Raw genomic sequence first — 27989 nt, 5'->3', positions numbered from 1 at the left:
TTCGAGGATTTATAGGAGGCAGTTAGATAAGGTTCTGACAATGATTCAGACATCTGATATTAATTCAACTCACTACAATAAATAATATATACAAAAGAAGTTTGAAAAGATTAAGTCTAATATAGGTTAGTGTAAACAGCTTGAGACTGAACAGGTTGATCTGACTGAATAGAAACACAATTAGTGTCATAACTGAACTAAAGCAGAGACAGTGTTATTTTGGCATGCAAACAGATCTCATTATTCTGTTATATATACTAATAGTAATGAACTAGTGTCAGTGACAGAGAACGTCTTTAAAAACACAGGTCATTCATCTGATTCCAGCTAATAAGTGTCATGGTTTTCTTTCTGCCATCTAGCTCCTGCCTCAGCTCCACTGCACCCAGATCACTGTTAGCACCTGTGTCAATTTTCACACCTCTTTCTTGTTAGTCAGTGTTTTTTGTCATTTCTGAAGTCTTTGCATGTGCTATAGGCTACTGGATAGAGTTAGGGACTGTAGCTGATCTTTTACACATTCGTGTTAATTGTTCTCTAGTCTTTCATTAGATATTTTTGTGGACTGCTTCTCAACTCCTAAGTGACATGAGTATTTAAAAGTTCAGTATTACTGCTATATACTTCTTTAAATGATTCCTCATTTGTGGTTCCAGTTAGCCAGTTGTAACTCTTAAAAATTAAACTTTATTTTTTTTAAAATCATTTTTCAACACTGAATCTAAAAAAATATGTGAATATATGTTAATCCATCTCAGGCAACAATAATATTTTACAAGGTTTCTTTGCTGATTTGCTGCATTTTAGAAGAGATTTTTTTTTTTTTTGCATAGAATTACACATAACACACAAAATGTGTTTAGTTAAAAATCCATACTAATGGCATGAGGACAGTAAGGATATTCTAGTGATTCAGTTAAAAATATTTAATGTATAATTTAATTTAATCTATTATTTGGGTAACAGGGTTGTACTTTCAAAGTGACCCTATAAGTCAATATCATAATATCATTGAAAATAAAGAAAAAAGAACGAGAGACCAATTTTCTTCTTCCCATGATCTTCAGAGTTATTTTGTTGAGTTATTTTTCATAACCTATATCTATATATATATATATATATATATATATACCTATACCTGACTAATGGAAAAAAATGTTTCAATCATGAGATGTTAAATGGATTCACACACTAATACAAAAATAAAAAAAAACTTTTGAAATATTTTAATAATTTTTATACTATAGCCTATTTCAAGGTAAAGTGAAGTTACAGCAGGCTGGATCAGTCAAAAATATTGTTTTCTAAGGGTTTTTAGTTTTTTTTTATTAATGTTTATTAAAGTTATTTATCTGAAACATTTACACAGGTTGCTGTCTTTTACCTTTACTTTATATACTGTACATATTTGTAAATGCAATATTAGTGGAATCATGGAATCACCCTAGTACATTCACATCAGTGCCATACACTACAATATCACTAATATGTCAGTGCTAAGAATGATACAATAATATGTCAGTGCTGAGAATAATATTACATACACTCAAATAATATCTGCTCAGTGGTAATCAGATTGTGGTTATAAATCTGGTACAGGAGGGCGTAAGAACAGATGGGCTGCACTCTGTAATCGTAAAGTGTTATAAGAAAGTGATAAGAAAGACTTATCTGTAAAATGGCCAATGCGTGCAGCTACAAGGTGGATATAGTTAATAAAGTGCCCACAGAGTGTACATCCAGAAGAGGACGGGTTCCCTTCTGAGTCTATTTCCTGTCCAGGGTTCCTCCTCATGTTGCCTCAGGGAGTTTTTCCATGCCACTATCACCTCTGGCTTACTCATTACAGGTCCAAGTCTAAATCTACTTCCATCTTTCCGTAAAACTACTTCATGACAATGTCTATTGTTAAAAGTGCTATATAAATTAAACTGAATTGAATTATATTACTCTATATCATTTACAAACAATGGCATTGCGGCGTAAATCGTACAGCTGAAGTGGCACAGTATAACAGTAGAAAAGTGGAGAGGTGTGTGAAGTACAGGACAGAGGTAGAAATCATGACCTATGATCACAAACGTTATTATATTTATTACTGAGTTATAATAGTTGTTTTGATGGTCACTTGAATTGAATGGGTTTAATCCAAACCTCAGTAACTCAAAAACAAGTAGGCCTGTAAACATTGCCACCGTGTACCTGAAGTGCTCTGGTGGGGAAAGTTCAGGAATAGAAATCTCTCTGGCTCCAATAAACAGACTAAAAACATTATTACACACATTTAAATAACGTTCATAAAATAAACCTGTACTGACAGGGCTATTGCACAGGTTTGAGAACGCTGCTTAAGCTAATACAAACAAGCCTACAAAGTAATATTGATAATATTTCTAACAAACTGACAAATTAAAATTATTTATCATTTTTAAATTATATCACAGAAATGATGTATCAGAATGAACAGGCTTATTATTATCATTATGGTAATTAAAAGTGGTACATTCTGAAAAATATGAGTGTGTTTATGAAAAGCGCTGGTGGTAGGAACCGTGTTTCGGAGTCCTTGTTTCCTCTCGCGTGCGCTCGTCAGTTGCTAAGATACGGTGCTTCACATCCTTAGATGCTGCGCTACTAAATGACGCTACAGTAATCACTGAGGTTTCTGAAGAGTAACATTTATTAAGATGGATGAAGGAACAGAGATATCTGTAACCATCGCTCAGGTTGTCCAGCGGCTGAGGGGAACTCATTTACACTCCCAGCTGGAGAAACAAGCCAAAGTGAGTAGGCTAGCCTAGCCTGAGTGCAGTGTGCGCATCCTGCTCATACTAACATCACTCCACTTCCTGTCGTCAGTTAGCTGTCAGCAGTCGTACAGTAGACATAACTATTCCCTGCTGTGTGGCTACTTGTTTGTTTGTTTTTTATTACAGGAATGCTTACACAGGCCGGAGATAAAGCTCGAATCTTTAAAAGAAGACGTCCGGAATTTCCTAAGAGCGTCAGGTACGCAGGGTGTGCACCGGTTTCATCATCCGGGTGCTGCAGAGACAGTCTCTACTATAATGTTACAATAATGATGGAGAGACGCTGAGATTTCTCTTCTCCACTGCCTAGAGAATTACTGTAGGAAGCTAATCATTTTTTCACTCTCTGTGTTAGGTTGGGAGAGGAAGTTGCAAAATGCAGTGTACAGAGAATTGCACATGTAAGGTGACATCTATCTATCTATCTAACTAACTATATATATATACATATATATATATATATATATATATATATATATATACTGTCCTCATTTTCAGTCTATTTATCCTTATTATTTGCACCACACACACTGTCAGACTAAAGGAACCAAACTATATTTGTTGCTAGGGTGGAACCATCAAGGGTATATCTTTGATCATAGTATGTATCTTGTATCTAGGGAAGATGCATGTGGTGTATCTTTAATTAGCTTTTAGAGAAAGGTTTTAAATTATTTTTTAAAGTTAGACTGTATTCATGTTTCCAGGTGAAAGATACACATTTAAGGTACAAATGATGTACACTTGATGGTACCACCCCAGTGTCAAGGAAAACCCTGGTCCTGGTGCACTCCTTGTCCTGAACATTTTACTGTTTTCTTACACACACTTTAATGCGGGAAGAGCTGATTAGTTGACTGAGATACACTATATGGCCAAACGTTTGTGGACACCTGATCATCACACCTATATGTGGGCCTTCCTTAAACTGTTACCACAAATTTGGAAGCACACAGTTGTCTAGAATAACTTTGTATGCTGTAACATTAAGATTTTCCTTCACTGGAACTAAAGGGCTCAAACATGTTCCAGTATGACAATGGCCTAGTGCACAAAGCGGGGTCCATGAAGACATGGTTTGTCAAAGTTGGAGTAAAAGGAACTCGAGTGGCCTGCACAGAGCCCTGACCTCAACCCCCCGGGGTCTTTTTCAGCCGAAAAAATATACTGTAGCAGAGTGACAGTAGTTTTCTAAACATCAACCTTTTCAGCATCTGTAGCAGATCATCTGTTGCTGCTTAATCAATCAGATGCATTTATGTAAATGATTTAACTGAAGGCAGCTCATTGGACCAGAGACTAACTACAGGGCAAGAGGCATTCATTCAGAAAGGGAAGACTTTACAGACTTTAGAGTTTTCATTTTATTTAGTGTCTCTGGTCTGATTAGCAAACTGAATTGAAACTGAAACTGAACTGGTTTGATGATAAAAAATGAGAATGTTAAAAGACACTTGAGAAATATGCATATATTCTCTGCTTCAGTTTCAAAACTGATATGTCTAATCAGATGTCTTCTGTGCTGCTTCTCCGAGGTGGTAACCTAAAAACCACTCTGAATTGATATCTTATTTTTAGTGATAAAATAATCACTAATGCTAAACATTAAAAGGTGACTGCTGTCACCACTCAGTCATGTTAGTTGATAAGTAGACCTTTACAAATTTGAACTGTATACCCTTGAGCTGGAAGATCATCAACACACAGTGGAAAAATATTAACTAAAACCTTTAACTGTACACCTAAAAGATGTCCCAATAATAATAAGAAGCCTTTATTTGTCACATATACATTACAACAGAGTGAAATTCTTTTCTTTGCATATCTCAACTTTTTAGGAAGTTAGGGTCCGTAAGTAAGTCAGTCTAAAAGAGTAGCCACTAAACATACACAGTGTTTAACGTAAAACACAGCAACACTGGTCTGCTAGGGGATAGATACAGACTTTTGCACCTGATGGCAAGGGGGTTCCTAGCTGCAGTCCTGCATTTTCTCACCTTCTCTGATTCAGGAAATTGCCTTATTATCTCTTCATGAGCAGGATCAGGAGTAATTAAAAAGTAAGAAAACTTGTGCAGGGTAGTGACTTTCTGGAACTGGAGCCAAGATCCCCTACAACAGTTCATTTCCTCATGTCATTAACAGCCAGAGCCATGTCTTATCTAGCCGAAGTGTGTAGTGTTCATGATTTTATAAGATAGGACAGTTGTTCTTGGAAAAGTTGGATTATAACTAGAAACACACACAGTATAAAAATGTTGAGTGTTCTCTTTCTGTAGCTAATGTATGGCTGTTTATACTCCTGCGCTGTCAGTGAGTGTTTAAGAATGACGAGATGACAAGTGTTTTCTTTGGAACACACAGCAAAGGAGGTTTTTTTCTTTTTTTTTTTCTTTTTTCTTTTTTTTTTTTAACTGGGACACACATTTAACATATTTTTTCATCCATCTATAAAATACCTAAAACACAGTATCATTATTAAACTAAATGTAATTAGAGTTCCATTTAATTACATTACATTGCACTAGATGCTAACTAACAGAATAGGGATGATTATTAGAGGGCTGAGTTTTGAGTTTTTGATGGCGATCTTATGTTTGTACATGAAGAGCAGTGAGTACACTATATGGCCAAAAGTATGTGGACACCTGACCATCACACCCACATATAGTTCTTCCCCAAACTGTTACCACAAAGTTTGAAGCACATAATTGTCTAGAATGTCTTTGTATGCTGTAGCATTACAACTTCCCTTCACTGGAACTAAGGGGCCTAAACCTATTCCAGCAGGACAATGCCCCTGTGCACAAAGCGATCTCAGTGAAGACATGGATTGCCAGGGCTGGTGTGGAAGATCTCAAGCGTCCGGCACAGACCTCGCTAACACTCTTGTGGCTGGATGGGCAAATCCCCACAGCCATGTTCCAAAATCTAAGAAAGAGAGAAGAGTGGAGGTTATTATAACAGCAAAGGGGACAAAATCTGGACTGGGATGTTCAGTAAGCACATATGGCTATGATGGACAGGTGCTCACATATTTTTGGCCATATAGAGTGATTGGGCTAGTTCTGGATGTTATCTAGTCCAAACTGAACATTATTTCCTACTAGAATAATGTTTCATTGCTGTGGAATAAAACCTGCAAGCACTCTGGCTCTTTTTGAATAACATTGCCTCCCCGTTATAGAGTGATTTTTTCCCCCCATTATTATGGCACATGCTCTAGTCAATTTGTTCTGGTGCCATCCGTGGCCCACAGCCCAGTCCAAACCAGATGCAAATATTGTCAACAGTATGCATGATGGTATGAAGTCGAATCTTCAGTGGGTGGCAGTGAGCAGCGTGGCACTGTAAGTGGTGAGTAAGAAAAGCACACTTACGTATGTTTTTTACTATTGTGTACGTAAGTCGTACGAGGGTAGCTCTGAATCAGATTAACTGAGATGTAAAAGAAGCGGTGAGTGGTGATATCCTGCTTTGAGTCAGTGAGTCATTTGCGTGTCATCTTTAAGATGACGTGTTTATACAAACTCCAGTGTTTTACAGTGGTAATGGAGCTCGCAGGAGAAATGAAAATGGTCCTGGAGCTGCTGCTGTTCAGTCACTAAGTGAGATGGATGGAGGTAAAGTAACTGTGTCATGTTTCCTGCACATGTGAAGAAGTCTCAGGATAGTTTATAGTTCAGGTATCTCTGCTGAGGTTTGTGCAGTTGTTACATTTTATGTTACAGATTTTTTTTATAGCTAGTGATCTTATCTGATCTGGTTTGGGAGAATATAGTTAAAGGTTCACTAAAGAGTCTTAAAGCAGTTGGTTACTAGAAAGAATAAATTAAATTGTGTAACAAGTGGATGATTACTGTGATTATATTAATTTTCTTTTAAATTCCCCAACCTACTGTTATGGTCTATGCCTGGAATCATTAAATGGCAAGGTTTTCTCTGGCCCCAACCCTTCTTCAAAGCACTATTCATTCATTCATTCGTTATTTCGTTCATTCTTCATTCATCAGTAAGCGCTTTTTCCTGGTGTATCTGGAGCCAGGACAGAAATACACTCATTCACTCCTGGGAGCATTTTAGAATTTCATGAATCCCTACTGAAATGTTTAACTCCATATAGCTGATACTCACTATGAAGAAGATTTTCATCCAATACGAAAAGCAATCACACCAGTGGAATAACATGAAACCCAAATGGTATTGCTTTTCGTTTATGTCATGTGGACAACATGCCACACTGAAAAGCATTGATCTTAAAAATCTGAATTTAAAAATCTGAATTTGTGTCAGAGGTGAATGTAATTCCCCTTTGTATTGCATTTCACTTTCAGTGTTTTGTAGTAATGACACACTGGAATGCAGTCACTGTCCAATCACAGCCATAAGCTGTACTCAAGGGCATGCTGCCACTTATATAAAGGAATGCTCTTTATGATTTCTTATACCATGGTGCTATTGAATTCTCGAATCTGATTGTTAGGTAGGTGTTGATTAATTTTCTATAGCAGCACGGCTCTGACAGCGGTGTTGGCTGTAAGGCAAATCACTTTTATATTAATGTACTCATTCATTTACACTATATGGCCAAAAGTAGCTAGACACCTAGCCATCACACCCATATGTCACCTTCCCCAAACTGTTGTTACAAAGATAGGAGCATACAATTGTACAGAATGTCTTTGTACACTGTAGCATTACAGTATCCCTTCACTGGAACTTAGAGGCCCAAACCTGTTCCAGCATGACAATGCCCCGTGCACAATGCGAGGTCCATGAAGACGTGGTTTGGAAGGTGTCTCTTGTGTCGGTGCACAGATGTTGTTGAAAATTGGCCAGGATTACATTCATTCATTCATCTTCACCACAATCCCAGGGTTGTGGTGGATTCAGAGTGTATTCCAGGAACATGGGCACAAGTGGGAATATGCACGCCATGAACGCACGCAATTTCTTGTGGCTCTACAATGTTTGTCTCCACTATTTACTCCAGTGAAGCATGACAAGCTGAGAATCTGGCAGCCAGTTTGTTTATTCCTGACAGGTGGTAGTAGATTAGGCTAAATAAATCTAATAGGGTGACCACCCACAAGTCCCCCAAAATCACTGATTTATTTATTCTTTTTTCCCTACCACTCATCTGGAAATAAACAAACAGGCTTACAGATTTCAAGTATAGATAACAGGAGAAAATGGATGGGTCCTGTTTAACCCTGGTTCTACTAATGTGTGGAGGAACTTCATGGTGGTTTCCTTAGGACCTAGTGAAATGTTCTCCTTAGCTTGTTTTCTTGTTGAGTAGTAACAGCAGTCATCACCCCAAGACAGTGACCTCAGGTGGGTAGCCTATAAAAGGTTCCCACTATGTCAGATTTTAGAATTATACTCTGTATTGCAATCACCAAGCTTCTCCTCAAGAATCAACTCGATTTAAATATTTTATATAGTCATATGAATGTTTATATACACTGTATCAAGGTATGCATAGTCTGTCCATAAACAGTAGCACATGTTGAATACTGCAGTAGCAACATGTATTACAAAGTACAAAATCAATATTCAAGAGTTAGATAACATGAAAATGTTCAGTTTGATGTGTGTGTGTGTGTGTTGTGCAGTTTGCCTCCACCTGCTCACCCTGCAGCTACCCCTGAGCACACAAAGGAGCCGCTGGAATACATGCGCAAAGCCCAGGTACAATCTTTCTCCCTCAGTCTCCACATTCACTTCTCTTTTCTTCTCCAGATCCCTCTGTGCTCACCTCACATCTGCACCACTCTCTCTCTCTCTCTGTGTGTGTGTGTGTGTGTGTGTGTGTGTGGTTTGTCACAGGCAGGCTGGGAGAAGAGGATCCTGAAGAGTTTGAACAGCATGTGTACTGAGTTGGGAGTTCCACTGGCCCGCAAGGTACGGTCCACTCAAAAATACTCAGACCTCATGCTAGTCACATGCTAGAACCTCAGCTCCTACTCCTCATAGAACCATGTTTAACTTCTTATAGAACCTCAGCTCTAACTCCTCATAGAACCATGTTTAACTTCTTATAGAACTAAAGCTCTAACTTGTCATAGGACCAACACTTTAACTTTTCATGGAACCAAACCACTACCTTCCCATAGAGCCATGTTTAAGCTCTTATAGAACCAAAGCTTTAACTTTTCCTAGAGCCATGTTCAACTTCTCACAGACCCAAAGCTCTAGCTTCACATAGACCAATATGTTTCATTTCTCATGTGATAAAGTTCTAATTTCTCATCAAACCAAAGTTCTAATTTTTCATAAAATCAAAGTTCTAACTTGTCATAGAATTATATGTTTAACTTGTCATAGAACCAAAGCTTTAACTGCTTATAGAAACAAAGTTTTAACTAGGACTGAAAATGTAATTAATTATATAATCTTTAACTGCTCCTACAATCATTATATGTTTCTGCATAGAACCTGTAAGGGTTTCTAATAGGATAAACCAAAGAAAATGCTTAATGGAACATTTTTTGAAGAGTGTAACTGTTCATAATTCTTCTCTTGTGTGTTTATTAAATATGCCATTTATTCCACAGAGGCCTGTTGCAGAACAGAGACATTTAACAAACAAATGGAACGAGATGGGCACAGATGAACCAGGTAACACATGCGTATGATCTCATTTTAACTTGCCTTTATCAATGCACATCAATGCAATGCTTCAACAATCTTAAGCCCTACTGGAAACACGTGACAGCTCTATATTACTCGTTTTTTTTTTTTTTTTAATTGCTGTGATATTCAGAAGCGTCATCAAATACAAGACACAGGTGACAAAACCTATGGACACCAATCATACAGTCAACTTTCAACATTTTTCCGTGAATGACTCGAATGTCGTGTTCTGTTTCTTGTGTTTCACTGCAGGGTTCAGAAGTTTATAAAAGGTCTATAAAAGCCACATAGTGAAGTTCAAAGTGAACCAATGGTCAAAACATTTTTGAGATTCCCACCCCCTGTTATGCAAAAGTTTCGATTTTTCATATGATTTTTAAATCTTACAGTGTTATGTAATGTATTCTACCACTGTACATTGTGGCATGAGATTTGTGTTCTATCTTTTTGGTGGTGTGTGGAGAGTGGAGTGAGTCTTCCAGGCTCCGGTTGTAAAAGAGTTTGGAAACTTCATAGGGCTAATGCCTGAATAAATAAAGCATGAGCACAATTTTAGAGACAGAGCCTGCAGACATCCACACATATTCTCTGTCTTCCCTTGTAAAAAAAAAAAAAAAAAAAAAACTGTCTCTGAAGCTTCTTGTTTAGGGGACTTACAGTACTGTTTGCACTATTATCTGTTAATTTGCAGCTGCTATTTGATAATACTGTAAATAAATGAGCACACATGCTGGAAGTGTTTGCATATAAAGCAAAGCTTTTTCCTAAATCCATGCCATCTATATTTACAGATGTGGTCAGGGGTGGACAAAGTACTGAGAAATTATACTTAAGTATAGATAATGTGTCAAAAATGTACTCAAACGAAAGTCTAAAAATTGCTTTTAAATGTTCTCTAGTATTAAAAAGGAAAAGGTAAATGTTTTTAACTGATGAAATTAAGTAATGTCATGTTTTCATGTGTAAACTAGCTATCATAACTAAAACTGCTATAAGCAACTATGGCATTTTGCCTGAAAACATTATTCCATGTCTGTAAGTTTGCTGGTTATGTGCATAACTAATGCTCCACAGTTTGCTAATGAATTAATCAGAAGTAAAACATCCTGTAAATAACCAAGATTTGCCATTAGCTCGAATTTGAATTGCTGCCTAGCTACTGAACCCGATACTAGTCTAACCTGGCATGAGCAAAGAAACCAGGGCTTAGTTAAATATAGTCAGTTAATGTTAGTAAATTAGCTAAAATGACCTCATCATGCTTTTCCAAATTAGATGGAGTTCATGTCTGCTAGAGAGGTAAGGGTGACACCTGATTTTCTATGAGTTTTTGCTTACATCAGCGTATTGAAACATTTACTGAGGTAGGGCCAGGGCGCTCATCCTCAGGTCCCACACTGCAGTCCGATGGCTTATCCATATTCAGATGCACGCGTATAGCTACAGCGCTAACTACATTGTGTAGCATGAGGTCACCACATACGACTATGAATAGTCACTTGATAGTTTTTTCTACACAGAGGAACTTGATTGAATGCTTTAAACTGAAATGTAAATAAAATGTTGATGTGTAGCATATAGGCATTTGCTGTTTGAGAGAAGATGAGACCTTCAAGATTTGTAATGAGTACTCTGAAGGAGTAAGGAGTAAAAAATATATGTTTTTTCTTCTTGAAAATGTATTTAAGAGTACAAGTATTCAATTTCAACAATACTCAAGTAAAGTATAAACTCGCCAAAATAATACTTAAGTATAGCAACGAAGTACAATCACGCAATTCCACTTCTCGATGTGATTAACAGTCCGACAATATTAAGTGTTTGAGACAAATCGGATTTGATTCAAGCCTGATATAAGCTACTTAATGAATACCTTTGGAATCGTTTATCTTTGGAAAAGTTGCCTAAAATTGGTTTAAAAAAATGCTGAAAATTAATTTAAAGCCTAATTTAAAGCTAATTGTGTTGTCCATGTGTCTGTCAGTCCACAATGCAGACTTCAGTGCTACTGAAATAATAAAAGTTCAAATATATGAGCTGAGGACAGAGAGGACTTGACTCCAAAGATGTGAATGTTTTTCAAGAGCCCAGTATGTTTTAGGAGGTTTATGTTCACTACTTAGCAACAAATGTTCTGCTAAACCAGGTCAGGTTTTTTCATTTTATGGCAATGTGATTCTAGTATTCGGTTTATTAGACAGTGTTTAGAGAGTTACCCCCTCACAGGCATGTGGATCCTCTTGATGGTAGTGTGTGTGTCCACGGTGTGTGAGTGCAAATGAAAAATGATGGGATGTGACAGGAATTAAAACCCCTTTCTATTTCATATTGAGAAAAAGTGTTGCTTTTAGGTCATGATGATCTGAACATAATCTCTGACAAAAATGTAACTATGTAGTGAGTGTAGTGAGAGAGTGCATTCTGAAATTTTCAAGTAATGTAAGATAATTTTATGTTGGAAGAATTATTTTTATCTGTACTACACGTGTACACCAGAGGCAGTGTGTGTTCTTTGCTCTGGCACTGTGCTAAGTGTGCAGTAGTAGCATCAGACAGTCATTCTCTGCACACCCAGACACCCTGACAATCCTTTCACACATCAGCATTGCTACCTCCCCATGTGTGTATGACTGTATCCCCCTGTGTTTATTTTTCGCCCTTTGCTTGTTTACAGTTCTCTTGTGGAATATAACAGTTCCATAACAGTGTTATCACTACGCTGCGTGTACGATAACATTTGCAGCTGTCTGCTGGACCCTGGCATAAACAGCTTAGCTTGTGAAACCGGAGCATGTCCAGACTGTTGGAATGAGTCCCGATAAGCAGGGCCCAAAACCACTGCCTCTCTCTCTCTCTCTCTCTCTGTTCTTCTTTCATCTCGTCTTCAATATAAAATGTAGAACAAGACCACTAGAGAATAGATTCCTTAACTGAGTTAGGGTTATCATTACCATATCAATTATTTAATATTTATTGTATTAAGGTAGCATAAAATGCTAAATATATTGCTTAAACAACCTATTCTTATATAAACCTTTTTTTTTTTTTTTTTTAGAATGCATAAATTACTACTGTCTAAACATTACAGTTTTTTATTTGCAGATCTAAGCAGGTTCAGGCCTGTATACGCACCCAAAGATTTCCTAGAGGTGAGTTTCTTTTGATTGAGAACATCTGCTAGCGTTAAAGAGATTGGAGGGCTTGGGGTTGAAATAGCTGATTGGATTCCAGGGGGAAATGTTTCTCTAAATAACTCAGAAATGGCCTGAGAGATGCTGTCTGTGATTGACAGGCACAGATACATGCTTCCTGATGACAGGATGTTTTCTTCAAGCACACCCAGTTTCCTTATGATTACCTGTGATAAATGTGGCACATCTGCATACACACTGTTTCTATGGTCATAGCATAACGTTGATGTTGTGTAGGTAGGAATGAAGGAATGCTTTAATTTATGTGAGTGTAAACTAATAAACACCATAAATCATACGATTATATTACTGCGCATGCTAAATGTAATATGTGTAGCATCTTGTGAAATAAATTAACCTAGCTAGGTAATGGATAATGTATGACCATTCGGCTTCTTTGGAAGGTGTTGATTAGTCTGAAGAACCCCAATCATGACTGTAGCGAGGGACTCACAGCCAGAAGCCACTGGGGACTTATACAGATCTCCCTCAACATCCATGATATCCCACAGATGGTGAAGTTTTTATCTCCTCCTTTTTCTTTTTAATTGCCAACTTCCACATTTTACACACAGTGATCAGAGTAAATCTTCTTTAACAGTGATCAGAGTAAATCTTCTTTTTGTTCACATTTGCTAGTGTTGAAGGAGCACAAGCACAAAGCAGCAAACTCATGTCCTGCATCTCTTTTCAGAGAGAGGCTTATAAAGAACTGAGCCTGAATTGTGGCCAACTTGGAATAGACGATCACGCACACGTCCCCCCAGGTATTCCATTATTCTGTCCATCCATCTGTGAATGGCATGTCATCTAACAACTTCTGACCTGAATCCATCCAACTCTTTATCTCATACAGTGTAGTCATTTCAAGCAGATCCTTGAGAACACAGCACGCATTATTTTTAGTTTCTGTTTTTAAAAATTTTCCTCACAATAAAAACATGACTTGAATAATGTTGGTAAATGCGGTTCTCCATAGTTCTAGCCGTTCACTGAATCAGGAATAATAATTGAGAAATAATAATTGAGTAAAACATTCAAAAATGAACATAAACAAAACAAACATAATACAATTCTAGTGATTGCTCTTTATTTTTTTATGTCCCATGTTTCTTATAGGACACCTAAAGATATATTGAGTACTGCACTGGACTGTAGTTACTGCAGGACTTTAAATATTGATATTATGTAGACCAAAGATTGAACCTTAGTAAAAGGTCAGAGAATAAAAATTTCATGGAATTCTAGCTGGCTATGGACAATAGTAAAAATTTTATACTGATTCCTCATTTAGGTTTATCCAAGAATTTTAAGCACTGGACATGATCAAAAAGATCACATATATATATAGCAGTAGTTAGATGATAGTGTCTACAGTATTTCTAATCAGTCACATGCACTGCTTACTATCTTCTTTTTTTCTCGTCTTCACACAGATTTGTTTGAAAGTGAACACCTTCGTATTGGAAAGAAAGGTAAAAAATAACAAAGCACAAGGATTACATAAATCTTTTTGTGCAGTTCCCAAGTGGCTCTTTGTTTAATAGCTGTTGGATGTCACTATTTTGCTGAGAGTATTTGTGTAATGGCTGTCATGTCAGTTTTAACCGTACATGACACAGATGCTTACCTGCTATTTCGAAAAGAGAGCAAATGGATGTGCTTTTTTACAATCCTCTTTAGACATACAAATGTACATCACACTCATACACAACTGTCTCTGTCCCTCAATCTCTCTCTCTCTCTCTCTCTCTCTTCTCCATTATACTCATTCATTCATTTAAAGACAAAAGAAAAACATACACAAACCTTCAGATCTCTCATGCAGACATCTTATTAAACAGTACAGAGAAGGGAAAGGAACTTTAGTTCGTTTATGTTGGTTCATCCTGTTGTTCATATAGCCCATATGAAAGTGTTCATATGAAAGTGAAGTGTATAGATTAACTTTATAGCTCTCATGTACCTTTTTGAGAGTGTATACAGTGAGTGTCTTTCTGTGTGTTAGTGTTGAGTGAGCAGGACAGTGCAGCTGCTCAGCAGTACAGCAGACGGGGATGTCCCACTGGCCTCCGAGCTCAGTTATGGGCTCTGATCCTCAATGCCACTAATGAACCAGAGGTAACACACATTTCTTGCTACAGGTTTCCCTTTGCAGTTAAACTTATTGTTAATAATCTAAGCAAATGTAACAATTGACAAAAATACAGAGAGTGCATTTGATACAGGTATTATTGAAATATACAGGTACATACACTGCTATATATATCGTATCATTGTTGTTTAAATAACCTCATTTTAAATACTCTAAAATTTAAAAAAAGTCTAACCAAGGAATAGCTATAAGTCAATCAAGAAATGTTTATTACTAATTGTTTAGTGAAGAGAAATTTTAGAAATGGCTTTATATTATAGGAACAATCTTGAATCTAATATAATCAGAAAAGGGCAAAAATCCTTATCAATTTTTTTATGTTTTACTGTTAATTCTAGCACTATCTGAGTCTTTTATCTATAAGTTTATTGGGTTTACCAAGTGTACCTGCTTTTAATAAAGCACTCATTTAGAGTCGCATAAGGATTTGAGAACAACCAGTTAATTTCATATGGATTTAAGTCTAATTTAATTCCGTATTCCATATCATTTTATTTGGTCAGTGATAATAATTGTGGACAAAACTATAAGGAAAACGAAAGAAATTCCAGCAAACATGTGGAAAATGTTCTCTGATCTTTTGAGACCAAAACTGAACTTTTCCTAGGTTTAGCACAAAACACTATGTTTGGTGGAAGCTAGATACCAATACTGAAACCTTGAGTATCAACTGTTACTGAAAGCCCATCCGGTTTTCTTTAAAAACTACTAAGCTTTAAAAAGTCTTTTTTTTTTTTTAACTGAAGCAATTCACATAAAAAGCACTTACACTGTAAATATAATAAATAATATATAATAAAGTTTAAAGTATAAATATAATAAAATCAATCCTAACAAAAGAAAAAATATTTGAGTCTCTTTATAAGTGAACATTTCCTGTTCCAAAACTACATGTATTTTATAAATTCAATTCCAATCTTTGGATTCCAAAATGCCATTTGTTACAGATATCCGATATGTTTTCTCTGGTATCCAATCCACCATTTTTTGCTGGTATTGGCCCAATACTGTTACTGGGTATCAGATCGTTGCCATCTCTAGTGGAAACCCAACAATGCTCCTGACCTTGAGAACGCCATCCCCACAGTGAAGCATGGTGGTGGAAGCATCGTGTTGTGTGGATGGTTTTCATCAGCATGGATTAAGAAACTGGTCAGGGTTGAGGGTGAGATGGATGGAGCCAAATACAGGGTAATCCTAGAAGAAAATCTTTTCCAGTCAGCAGGAGACTTGAGAATGGGGCAGAGGTTCACCTTTCAACAGGTACACCGGAGTGGTACCTCAGTCCGACCTCAGACTTGAAATTTGCAGTTCACCGATGGTCTTCAGCTTGGTCAATTTGCCAAGAACAATGGAGAAAAAGATCAGGATCCAGATGTGCAAAGCTGATAGAGAAAAATCCCAGAAGGCTTGCCATTGTGATTGAAGGCATAGGTGGTTCTATCAAGTTTTAACCCGGGGGGGTGAATACTTATGCAGCTCTCAAAAGTGGAAACAGTGGCTTCTGTGTTAATTACTAAATGATTTATAAATCCATAAATGGAGTACTCTTAACTTACTTTTAAATGTACATCAAATTGAATTAACTGTAAGCTGAAGAAAAAGCTTTTCTAATATCTTATGATCTTTGAGTTTCACAGTCTAAATCCAGACCTATCTATTCTTATATTCAAGTGTGCAGTGATCTGACACATTTCCTATTAATTATAGGAATGTTTAGCCTTGTTTGACATGCTCTGGCTGGTTTCCTCATACGCTGTTTCATATCAGGTGACAAGACTTGTATTTGAGAAAAAAACCATTAACTGCTTTCATGCTGAGATTTTTGTTCTTAGGTGAATTGCAGTTGTGCTGTTCTGACATAAACCAGACACTTGACAGCTGTAGTTTATAGTTCTGGATATGAGTGAATTGTCCTGACAGTTTTCTGCATCTTTGCTTTTTCATCTTCATCCTTCATTTGCTGCCAAAGAAGAACAGGAAATGTTCTTTGTTACTTCCTGCTCCATGCTGGTCTTTATGCTTTGGCCAAGATAATAGATTACCTGTAATTCTCCTGAAGTTGCAAGACTACTTAGTGTGCTATTATCTGCAATTATATGAATAACATTAATTTTCTAAGAAGTCAATGATAAAGTTATCCTCCACCTCTATTATTGAGTCCTTTACATATATGCGGTTGGAAAGGTTGGCAAAGTATGTATAGGTGATTCTACAGTGTACTCTTGTTGTTTATTCTATTTGTTTTTAATTGCTTTTGACAAAAAAAGGGGCCAACTTTAAGAGGTGGTAAAGTTTGTCAGGGAATTGTGGGTAATGCTTTCAGCCACTTTGGATTATGACCTCACAGTTCTTTCTAAAAAAAAAAAAAAAGTCAAACTGCAGCATCTTCAAGTTTAGCTTTATGTTATTCCATCATTCAGGTTAGATTTAATTACCTGCCTTTTCTTTCTTTTTGCTAGGACATCATGCATTATGAGCAACTGAAGGCTGCAGTCATACACCATGATCTGCTCGTGGATAATCTAATATATAAGGTACACACGCAGGCACTCGTACACATTTGAGAAGGTTTAAAAGGTGCAGTTTATTCAATAAAAATAGATTTTGTGGCCGCTTGATTTATACGATGTTTTAGGCAAATTGTAAATTTTCATTGCTTAAAGTAGGCCTTTTAAATTTTCTTCATTAGGTTTAGAGTTCAACCAAAGTCTGGAGTCATGAGTGGTTCCAAGGTCACGTTTTCTTGAAATGGTACCTTTCACGTATGAACGCAGATTAGATCTGGACAAAGGAAATATAATAGGAACTATTAGCGAACTAACTAGAATTAAAACCACTTTTTTGACTTGAATATTAGCATGCTTCTCTGTGGTTGGTAGTCAGATTTGATCTCGATTAGATTTGTTAGGCAATTGTCATATCATGACTGGTAATTAGCCTGATAATTGAGTGAGTATAGAATACAGTTGTCATATCATGACTGGTAATTAGCCTGATAATTGAGTGAGTATAGAATACAGTTGTGTTTCTTTTCTGCTGACCTTAGGATGTGAAACTGACTGCAAGTAATGATGACTATTACTTTGTGTTTGAAGACTTTCTATATCAGGTGAGTGTTTGCCGAACTCAGAGCATATGTCTCTTCCCAACATGTTTTCTTGGACCCCTTTTAGTATGATATGACTTTTTTTTTTTTTTTTTTACTTGAGACTTTGTCTCACCAACATTGTGAAGACCTTCATTACATCAGTAATTAATAATTACTGACGTAATTATTAATGCAACTATATAATGCTATTCCTAACTTTAACCTCAGTAACCAAATGGAAACCTTTTGCTTCTTTTAGTTTTTTAAATACAACCTGCAGTTTTTGAAAAAAAAAAAAAAAAAAACTGGCTGGGGACCAGCCAAATGTCCTGACAAGGTCAAAACTGTCAGATATTCCTATCCCACCCCCCTACCAAACAAACACACATTATACACACCCAAATTATATGAAAAAAAAAAAAATAGTAATATGATCACATTACTTTTAGTCTCTTTCTGAGTAGACTTCTTTACTTTTAGTTTACTTCTGAGTATACTTTGTAGTCTACTTCTGAGTATACTTTGTAGTCTACTTCTGAGTATACTTTGTAGTCTACTTCTCAGTATACTTTTTAGTCTACTTCTGAGTATACTTTTTAGTCTACTTCTGAGTAGACTTCTCTGTATTTGTCTTCATATATCATTGTATACGATAATTTTACATTGTTTTAATAAAACAGTTTATGAAATTCATGCACATGTACTCTGTACCTCCATTTTTTACATTTCTTTCCATAACTCTCCTTTTGTCATAGAGAGATTATCAGAAATGTGTATTTCTTTTTGCACACAGCATTATAAACTAAACTTCTAAAGGACATCATCCGTTCCAGCCCACATTTCTTACCTCATGATAATACGCAGAATATGCTGGCCTGCACAATGCCAAAAAGTGGATGAGCCTAAAAATACCCCCAGATCTATTCAGTCATAGATAAAGACTCAGACATTAGGATTTTCATGGATTGTTTCACTTACAGTTAAACTAATTTTTTTTTTTTTTTGGCGGCTTAAATATGTCTGACCCAAATTCAGCTTTGTGTAATTAATTCTGGCAGCACTGATGGCAGCTGTAGTTAACATCCTGATTACATTTACAGTTAAAGAACCAGCTCGAAAGATCAATCTGGTAGTTAAATGTACTAATGTGTGCTGAAACGTTAGCACTGAACAGAAATGGTGAAATGTTGCAAGAGCAAATTCTCTATCCCAGGCCACAGGTGTGAAATGATTAACAGCAGCAGGCTGAGCATAAATATTGGCTTTTCTACGAAGTTTCCGAGTAGATAAATCTATGTTGTCTTTTGATATGTTGTGAAATGGCAATACTGTTTACAGCCAGTATTTCAACAGTTGTGGAAAGGATAGAAGTTAGAAGTACACATGTGTCCCTGCTATATAATTTGTTATAGATTTTTTTTTTACAAATTTTTCCAATAATATGAGGTTTTCTGTGCTTGAAGCATTTGATTAGTAAAAGCATTGAAATGACCGGCAATGCACCAACTTTTGTTCCTATTATTTCTCTTCCTATTTGTCCCTGATTCTTGGGAAGTGATGAATGACATCTGCTACTGGAGGCTGTGCATGTGATCTTAAGTACACCAATCAAATTGTACCTGAGCACTTTGCCATAAATGTAAAAGAAATCATTGAAAATAGAATGAAAATAGAATCTCTCTCTCTTTCTCTCTCTCTGTGTGTGTGTGTGTGTGTGTGTGTGTGCATGTGCCTGGGTAGGTTTGTGAGGACAAAATGTACCCGTAATTATAGTAATTCATGCCAATTTGTGTGTTCTTTAACAGGTTCTCCTGTGTTTTTCTCGAGACATTGCAGTTTTGGAGCATTTTAGCTACAATAGTGCCACTCCTCCCAAATCCTACATCCAGGGTAATGTCCTTATAAGTGCATGTCTCTCAATTTGAGTGTGTGTCTGAATGTGCATTAGAGAGTGCACTACTGTGTATTGTTGTGTGTTTTGCCTCTATTAGAGTAATGCAGTGTGTTACCCAGTTATATTATTATGTTAAATTATTGTGTTAGTGTATTACAACAAAGAGTGTGTGAAGGAAGTAATAAAACATTACTGAGCATATTGTTATAGGAAAATAATCAACAGCTGGGTGGTGTGATGTGGCACAATGCGACATGGAGTTACTGTTACCACCCCAAAGTTATTATTTGAGTATTATTTTTACTATAACAGCACATCTGAACATGTTTTACTCCTCTTATACCACAGCAGTTCGTCAACAGTTATGATTTTTAAATTTACTAATGAATGAGACATACAATTCAACAGTTCTTACATTTTTATTTATTAAAAAAAAATGATAGTAGTTAAAAAAGTTAATGTTGTGTAACATCCAAGAAACAAGTTACTTACTGTTATAGCTTACATTATAGAAGCTATAACCAGTCCTCTCCTCACTTTTGCTTGAAGTTAATAAGACAAATAAGAAAAATGCAGCTTGTCACGTTACAGAGAAACCGCAAAGTGCAACGTCCTCTGTCCTGATGACTTTCCTGTGGTGGAAGACTTATAGGAACAGCCTCAGCTCTGTCTGTTACAGAGACTTATTTCATGTAGATCATCGACAGTACAAGTTCCTGTAAATTAGCTGTCACTATAGAATCAGTGCATTAATAAAAACCTGTGATTTGCAGCCAGCACTGGTGTCTGAGTCAAGCTCTTATGGAAATTTCTGACCAATCAGATCTGAGAATTCAACAGCCCTGTGCTTTGTGTTGTGTGTCTTTGTTTTTGTGTCATGTATCCTTCTAATCAATAAAACATGTTGTTTTCCTCAGGCAAGACTGGTGCAGAGGAGTTTGCTGTGGTGTATCCTCCAAATGGTACTTTCAAGTAACCTATGTCCTGCTTTAAATATCTGTTTCACCTGCAGCAGGGCTCTGTATAGCCATAATACATAACACTGCGCAGTGCTGTTTTAATTACAGTGTAGCAGCTATCCTACAGGAACAACTCTCTCGATATATCACATGGCTCTTTTTTTGTCTTTTAGGTGTTATCCCTTTCCATGGCTTCTCAATGTATGGTGAGTTTGACATACATTTAGTTCTGTGCATTAAACTTGTGTCATTGGCCACTTTAATAGGAACACCAGTACCCTTACTCATTTGTACAATTCTGCAATCAGGGAATCATGTGCTCACTGATACTGGACAGTTGAAGATTGGAAAAAGACCAAGTGACATTTTTACAATCTTCATCTGCCCAGTTTCGGTGATGCTGTACCAGCTGTAACCTTAGATTCCTGTTCTTGGCTGACAGAAGTGGAACCTGACGTGGTCTTCTGCTGTTGTAGCCCATCCGCTTCAAGGTTCGACATGTTGTGCATTCTGAGATGCTTTTCTGCTCACCATGGTTGTAAAGAGTGGTTATTTGAGTTGCTATAGCCTTTCTGTCAGCTCAAACCAGTCTGGCCATTCTTCTCTGATCTCTCTCATCAACAAGGCGTTTCCTGCCACAGAACTGCTGAGCACTTTTTTGTGTAAACTCTAGAGACTTTTGTGCATGAAAATTCCAGGAGATTTTCTGAAATTTTCAAACAAACCTGTCTGTATCAACAATCATGTAATGGTCAAAGTCACTGAGATCACATTTTTTCCCCATTCTGATGTTTGATGTGAACTGAAGCTCTTTTATCTGCATGATTTTATTCATTGCTGCCACATAATTGGTTGACTGGCTGACTGCATGAATGAGCAGAGATACAGGTGTTATTAAAGTGATTATTGAGTATACACTGTGTATGCGTGTGTGTGTGTATGTCATGCAGTGGCTCCCCTGTGTTTCTTGTACAACGAGCCATCCATGCTGTACAGCGTATTCAGGGAGATGTACGTGCGCTACTTCTTCAGACTGCACTCCATATCCTCCTCCCCCTCAGTAAGCACGTTACAGAATGTCTCACTATGTGGCTGGTAGGTGTGTTTTTCAAGGTCTGTAAATGTTCATGTGTGTGTGTGTGTGTGTGTGTGTGTGTGTGTGCGTGTGCGCGTTGCACAGGGTATAGTTTCTCTCTGTCTGCAGTTTGAGAGGTTACTCCAAACCCATCTACCCCAGGTCTTCTATCATTTACAAGCGATCGGGGCCCAACCGTAAGTCTGAAGCACAGTATATCCTCCTTATTTGATGTGTAGTATTATGTGCGTCATTGAATATATTATACACATTTATATGCATTAAGATAAGTCAGACTCCGATGAGTAATTCTGGGTCAATGCACTGATAGTCAGTTTAGCTTTACATTTGCATTAGAGACCATTAGTAGAAACCTTTTGTGAGTAATAGTGTTGTCCTATGTTTATATATGGTTATGTTTGTTATTATGTGACATGCAAAGATTGATATTTAATATTTCATCATACTCAGACTAGTCAGATACAATCAGTCCCAGAAGACAAATACCATCTTCTTGGATTCACTATTCAAATGGCGCCATCTAATGTTTATGATATGCACATGCAAGACTCTCCTCCACATAAAAAACACATATCGGAAATTCTTATATAACGTTTTGGGGATTTTTACCAAATTTACCCCTATTTTTTGTCACATAGGCAAGTTATGCATTTTTTTCCCCTATCATACAGCGTTTCCAGTCCTGGGACCAACATGGGAAAACACATAAATAACTCACAATCTTTGGACAATACGATGAACACTTTTACCATCAAGCCACTTGGGATTAGACTTTTGAAAAAGATACATTTTTTAATATCTAAGCTTTCATACTGGTGATAAATGAATTTTTCCACCTCAGATTGCGTATCGCCTTTAAGTGGATGGTTCGAGCTTTCTCGGGATACCTATCCACTGACCAGCTCTTGTTGCTATGGGACCGTATCCTTGGCTATGAGTCGTTAGAGATAGTAGCAGGTGGGTCAGTCCTTTGACTTACAATCAGAAACTTGTATACTGAACACATTTAACACCTTTTTCTTGACAGACTCTGAATAAATAAATGCATTCATAATATTTTTGTTATATAGTTTTCAGTTTTTTTAAAAACCTGAACCTCAATCTGCTGCACCTTTTAGAAATGGTACAGAAACAAAGCCTGTCATTTGAACATGAACATTTGATTGGCTGTGCTTTTCATTTCCTCTCTAGTTCTGGCGGCTGCTGTCTTCACGTTCCGGGCTGAAAATCTGATGGAGGTGACATCATTGGCCTCGGCTGAGGTGAGTGTGTGTGCATGAGAGAAGGCAAAAGGTACTGAAATAGCGTGCTGACTTACAGCCAGCACCAGTAACCCAGTCTCCCTAAGGCACGCCTTAGAATCGCTGGCCTGGACATTTTTAAATTCAGACCACCCTCCCTCCCTCCTGGCCCCTAAATGTCCAGAACCAAATGCATTACGGGTTGCTGAAAAGCAATTTTGTGTGTTTTTCTATAGAGAGTAAGCTTCTTTAACACATTACTTCTGAGGATTGTGATTTTATAAGGATTATACTTAGTTTGCTGCTAATGAATTATCCACCTGTGTGTGGATTGTTTTTTTTTCCCACTGACTGTAAAATAGACTCCTACAATGTCTTTTAATTAGTAATGTTTTAATATAGTGGAGTGTCACATGAATAGCTAGCATTTTAAGAGCAGCATCATTTGTTGCTGTCTCAGGCGACAGTTGGATTGACAGCTGTAGTAAAATTTCATCTGAGCCGTTGGCGGTGGCCCCTGGCCGTAACACACTGACGCACGGCCTTGAGGCGAGGAAGGGAAGATGCTGCTGCGCTCTATCTGCTTGCTCATGTAGCACCTGGCCCTGCTGAAGAACATATCATAACATACAATATTTTTAGCACCTAGGGCCTGGGGTCTGAAACTGTAGAAGCCTGCAAACATGATAGGAGCCTCTAAATTTACTTGCCACCAAGCCTAAAAGGCCAGAGCTTGAGAATGCGAATGTAGAATGCACAACCCATTCTCAAGCTCTGGCCATTTAGGCTTTATGGTAAGTAAATTAATTGATTGATTGACTTCCACACCTTCTCCACTTGTTCACCATCAGGGTCGCAGAGCCTGGCTCTAGTGTAGTGCCTACTCGTTTTGCCCTCTTAGGGTGTCTATTGGATACCATTTTCTGAGGGAGAAACAGAACGCCATGGTTTTGAGGTGAATAAGTAAGGAATAAAACACGAAGAGGTGTGCTGTTTTAGGAAAACAATCAAGGACGGGGTGGTGCAACACTGTTACCCCCAGAAATTGATTATTTTCCAATAACACCATGTCCCAACGTGTTTAATTACTCTTACACCACAGAAATCTGCCAATTTTTATTCATTAACGAACAATAAGATACTCTGTGCTGAAGACTCCCCCGTGTTTGGAAACTTACTGATTGTTACAAAGCACTGATACTGGAGACTCCTTCCAACAATGGAAAATGTATCATATCCATATCAACAATTAAACACTTTTCTTTCACAACAACATTTAAAAACATTTAAAAAAAACCCACAACATTTAAAAAAAAATACATTTATTATCATTCTTAGATTATGTGGCGCGTCTGTCATACAAGTCGCTGCATATGAGCTGTTACTATAGAAACGATAACGTATTCGAACTTGCGCATTAATATAAACCTATCATTTTTGTTACAGCCAGAACTCTTGTCAGAGCCGTGCTGTTCTAGAGAATGAATCAACATCATCTGATTCAAGAATTCAACAGCGCAGTGGTATAGCAGTATTTAATAGACATAAAGTTCTCTTGGCTTGTGTCACACCCACAGCATTAGAAATAAGTCAATAATAATAGCTTAAGCTCATACATTGAATTGAACAATGAATTGGCTCAATTCAATTCCTAACACATCCCATTTGAAGATTCTCATTATAAAGAATAAAATGGCTTTCGTTGTTTTCCCTGTGTGCTTAGAGTCGTGTGCCTACAAGTCGCCCTGACCCCAGTGTGACATACATCAGTGTTTTGTTCATAAATGTTGCATCGAAATGGGTGTTTAACATCTCCTTATTGTGTCCTTTTTGTCGCAGGCTGTCCTTGCTGACCTCTCAACTCTTAAGGTCATGCCCCTCCTGCAGATATTCCTATTTGCTACAGCTATCTGAGGAGCATGTTGTGTGGATGTGTGTCGTCTCGAAGGGGTCAGCTGTGCCCATGACAACCAGGTCAATTGTCGAGACTGATAATATAGAAATAAGTGAAAAAATAATGAGGAGAGACAATTCTCTGTGCCATGAAATCAGAATTGGCTTTTAATCAGTCTGTATATTCCAGCAGGTCTATAGTGAATACACTGCTGTACAGGATTTAATACTGACATTCTTCAGACACTGGATGGTGTCAGATTACATCCTAATAGTATTTGTAACAAGTATTGTAATAACAGCTGCCTTCATCAGTGAAAGATGTATTACTGACCTGCAATGTGCTTCAGAATTATTTCTTGAAAATGAGCTTAATTAATATATGAAGAAGAAGAAGACCTTGCAATAAGTGATATGGGGATACTATATAGTTTTCTTGTGTAGTGCATTTTTTTTTTTCAGTAAAACAAAATGCTATTTCAAAATTATGGCACATTTGCAGTTTAAATCTGGTGAAGCCACATAATTTAGAGAGTATTACAGCACTGAGGTTAATTCCTGGTGATGGATGACAAAGGAGTTTTATACTTTATATCTGAGGTAAACAGAACATGATCAAAGGCAGCAGCAGCAGCGTTCCTGGGAGCTGAAAGGCATCCTATCCATGGTGTATCTCCGCCTCACGCGCAGTGTTCCCGGGACAGGCTCCAGCACGACATTGACAAGGACAAACGGTTACTGAATATGAAGGAAGGAATGAATGAATTTCTTTTCTTCAAGAATAACAGGTTTATGAAGTTTATTACCACATGTTTAGGAGAGAAAATACTATCATTTAAAAAGTAGTTCCTATGGGAATGTTTTTCATCAGATAAATAATTTGAGTGGAATTTTTGTGTGTTGTCTCTATTTTATATTGTTAATTTTCCTCATTTCTGTGAAGGGTACACTATAAATAACAATAAGCATATAATAGACCTATGATAATTGGCTTAAGTAATGTATTACAAACATTTATGAAGTTTAAAAAAAAAAGAAAATCCATGCTGTAATAGAGAAGACTGGTAAATAAGCTCATTGATTGGGGAGTGAAGCTGTAATAATTAATTAGCGCCATAAACTGATGAGATGCATGCCTCAGACGAAACAAGCTTTCTACTAAATGTCAGTATATAAATAGTTACAGTTTTCTGTGCAATAATTTTGTTTTTATTGTGTTCACTGCTTCTTTATTACGTATCCATGCTTATTGTGACTTAAGATTCATAATGCATATTATGTAAGCAAACACGCCATATGCATATGCTTGAAAAACAGTCAGATTATTATATGAATTATGAAAAACAAGCATGTTATTATGTAACAGATGAATCAGCCTGAAGCATATGATGCAGATTTGGCTTGTAATGGGTCATTACATACAGCAGATCCCCCATCATATATCCTCAGAACAGGAATGATCCAGCTGTCTTCTATTTTTTGTATGATATTTTGTACTATGTTGTATTGCTGCACAATGTTCAACATGCCAATAATTACATTTCTGAAGTTTTATTGAAACTACTTGGTTTATTATGCAGTGTTTGTTTTGCAGGCTTCAACAAATGTCTTCAACAAAATCTTTTTATGACTTTGTGATTTATATGATTTTTAAACAGAATTCTTATTAGGTTGTGGAGTATTACCAAATGACACGTATGAAAGCCGTTATACAGATCCATACACACTTACTAATTTACAATAGACAGTTTGGTGTCTTCTTTGTTGTCTCAAAGAAGCTTAAATTATATGTAAGGAATAAAACATGATGTCATGTGCTGTTATAGGAAAATAATCCGCACTGAGGTGGTGTCATGTGGCGTTACTGTTACCACCCCAAAGTTTATTATATTCAGATAAAAGCATGTCCGGTAGGGTTTTATTCCTCTTATACCACAGCCAAAATTAACTATTTCTTATGTATTTAGCAATGATGATCTATGCATTTATCTGTTTATAGTTACATTTAATGTTGTGGAATATCTGCTAAACAAGTTGGGTCCTGTTTTCACTTCATTTAGCAGCTATAAACAGCTTTTTTGTTCCCTTTTTTGTTTTATCTCTTGAAGTTAACAAGGCTTTAATAATAAAAAAAATAATAATAATAAAAAAACACAAAGCCCTGTAAAAAAAAAAAAAAAGTTAAAAACACTGGATGCTCATTCCAAAAATGCTAAATAAATGTCTGCTCACAGAAAACTTTACCATATCAACAATTACATATTTTTTATTTGTTTATGTGTCCACCAAACAAATCCCTATGAATTATCTGTTACTATAGAAACGATAACGTATTAAAATGAGCGCATTAATATAAAGGTCTGATTGACCTTGGAGCTGGAACTATTGTCAGAGTCCCTGTTATAGAAAATTAATCAACATCCTCTGACCAATCAGAATCGACAATTCATATATAAGTGATATAATTCAAACTATAGCACATAGCTTGTTTATATTTATCATTATCATTTATCATATCATATATTCATCAATGTTCATGCTCATTATGATTTCAAAATAATTGTCCCATTTAACCACCTCTGGCTATGTCCAAAATCAGTCATACTATTCTAATTCATATAAGAAAATAGTGTGTAACCTTAGACTAACCCTAGCTATGACCAAAAACATATTACTGTGTGTGCTACCATGAATTATACTTTGTCAGCCATTCGCTACATACCTATGTTGACATTTTTGACAAAATATTTAGTTCATTTATTTGTGGGTTTAGACTTAGCTAATGTTAGCATCATTAACTTAGCAGGGAGGCACTCTAGTTTACAGTAAAGCACTCTCTTAACTTCTTTGCCATGTGCTTAGCCTGTCTATATCCCCCTGCTAGTTGCTTGGCTGTCTGCCTCCTTCTCTCCCGCCTGTGTGCTCATATCAAATTATGCCTCTCTTCAATTTTTCTGAGCTGCTTCTCTCTCCCTGTGCCTCTCACACACACACACACTGGCTCTGCAAGGTGGCCTTTC

At 36.8% G+C, this 27989-nt stretch overlaps 1 protein-coding gene across 1 annotated transcript; it reads left to right on the top strand.

Annotated features, from left to right (window-relative positions):
- Positions 1-2537: 2537 nt before the first annotated feature.
- On the top strand, positions 2538-27120 carry tbc1d19 (TBC1 domain family, member 19). The gene is made up of 21 exons (XM_026936113.3): positions 2538-2783; positions 2937-3009; positions 3166-3211; positions 8429-8504; positions 8643-8717; positions 9371-9434; positions 12552-12598; positions 13045-13155; positions 13335-13407; positions 14077-14115; positions 14649-14761; positions 17258-17332; positions 17845-17907; positions 19692-19776; positions 20698-20742; positions 20913-20945; positions 21690-21799; positions 21920-22011; positions 22677-22792; positions 23027-23097; positions 24916-27120. Exons 1-21 carry the CDS (start codon positions 2688-2690, stop codon positions 24988-24990), a joined length of 1578 nt encoding a protein of 525 aa, XP_026791914.2. The 5' UTR covers positions 2538-2687; the 3' UTR covers positions 24991-27120.
- The last annotated feature ends 869 nt before the right edge of the window (positions 27121-27989 follow it).

The sequence above is a fragment of the Pangasianodon hypophthalmus genome, chromosome 4 (genome assembly GCF_027358585.1).
Source record: "Pangasianodon hypophthalmus isolate fPanHyp1 chromosome 4, fPanHyp1.pri, whole genome shotgun sequence".
Classification (NCBI taxonomy): domain Eukaryota; kingdom Metazoa; phylum Chordata; class Actinopteri; order Siluriformes; family Pangasiidae; genus Pangasianodon; species Pangasianodon hypophthalmus.
Note: the sequence above shows the minus strand (reverse complement) of the source record. Positions and strands in the feature narration are given on the sequence as shown.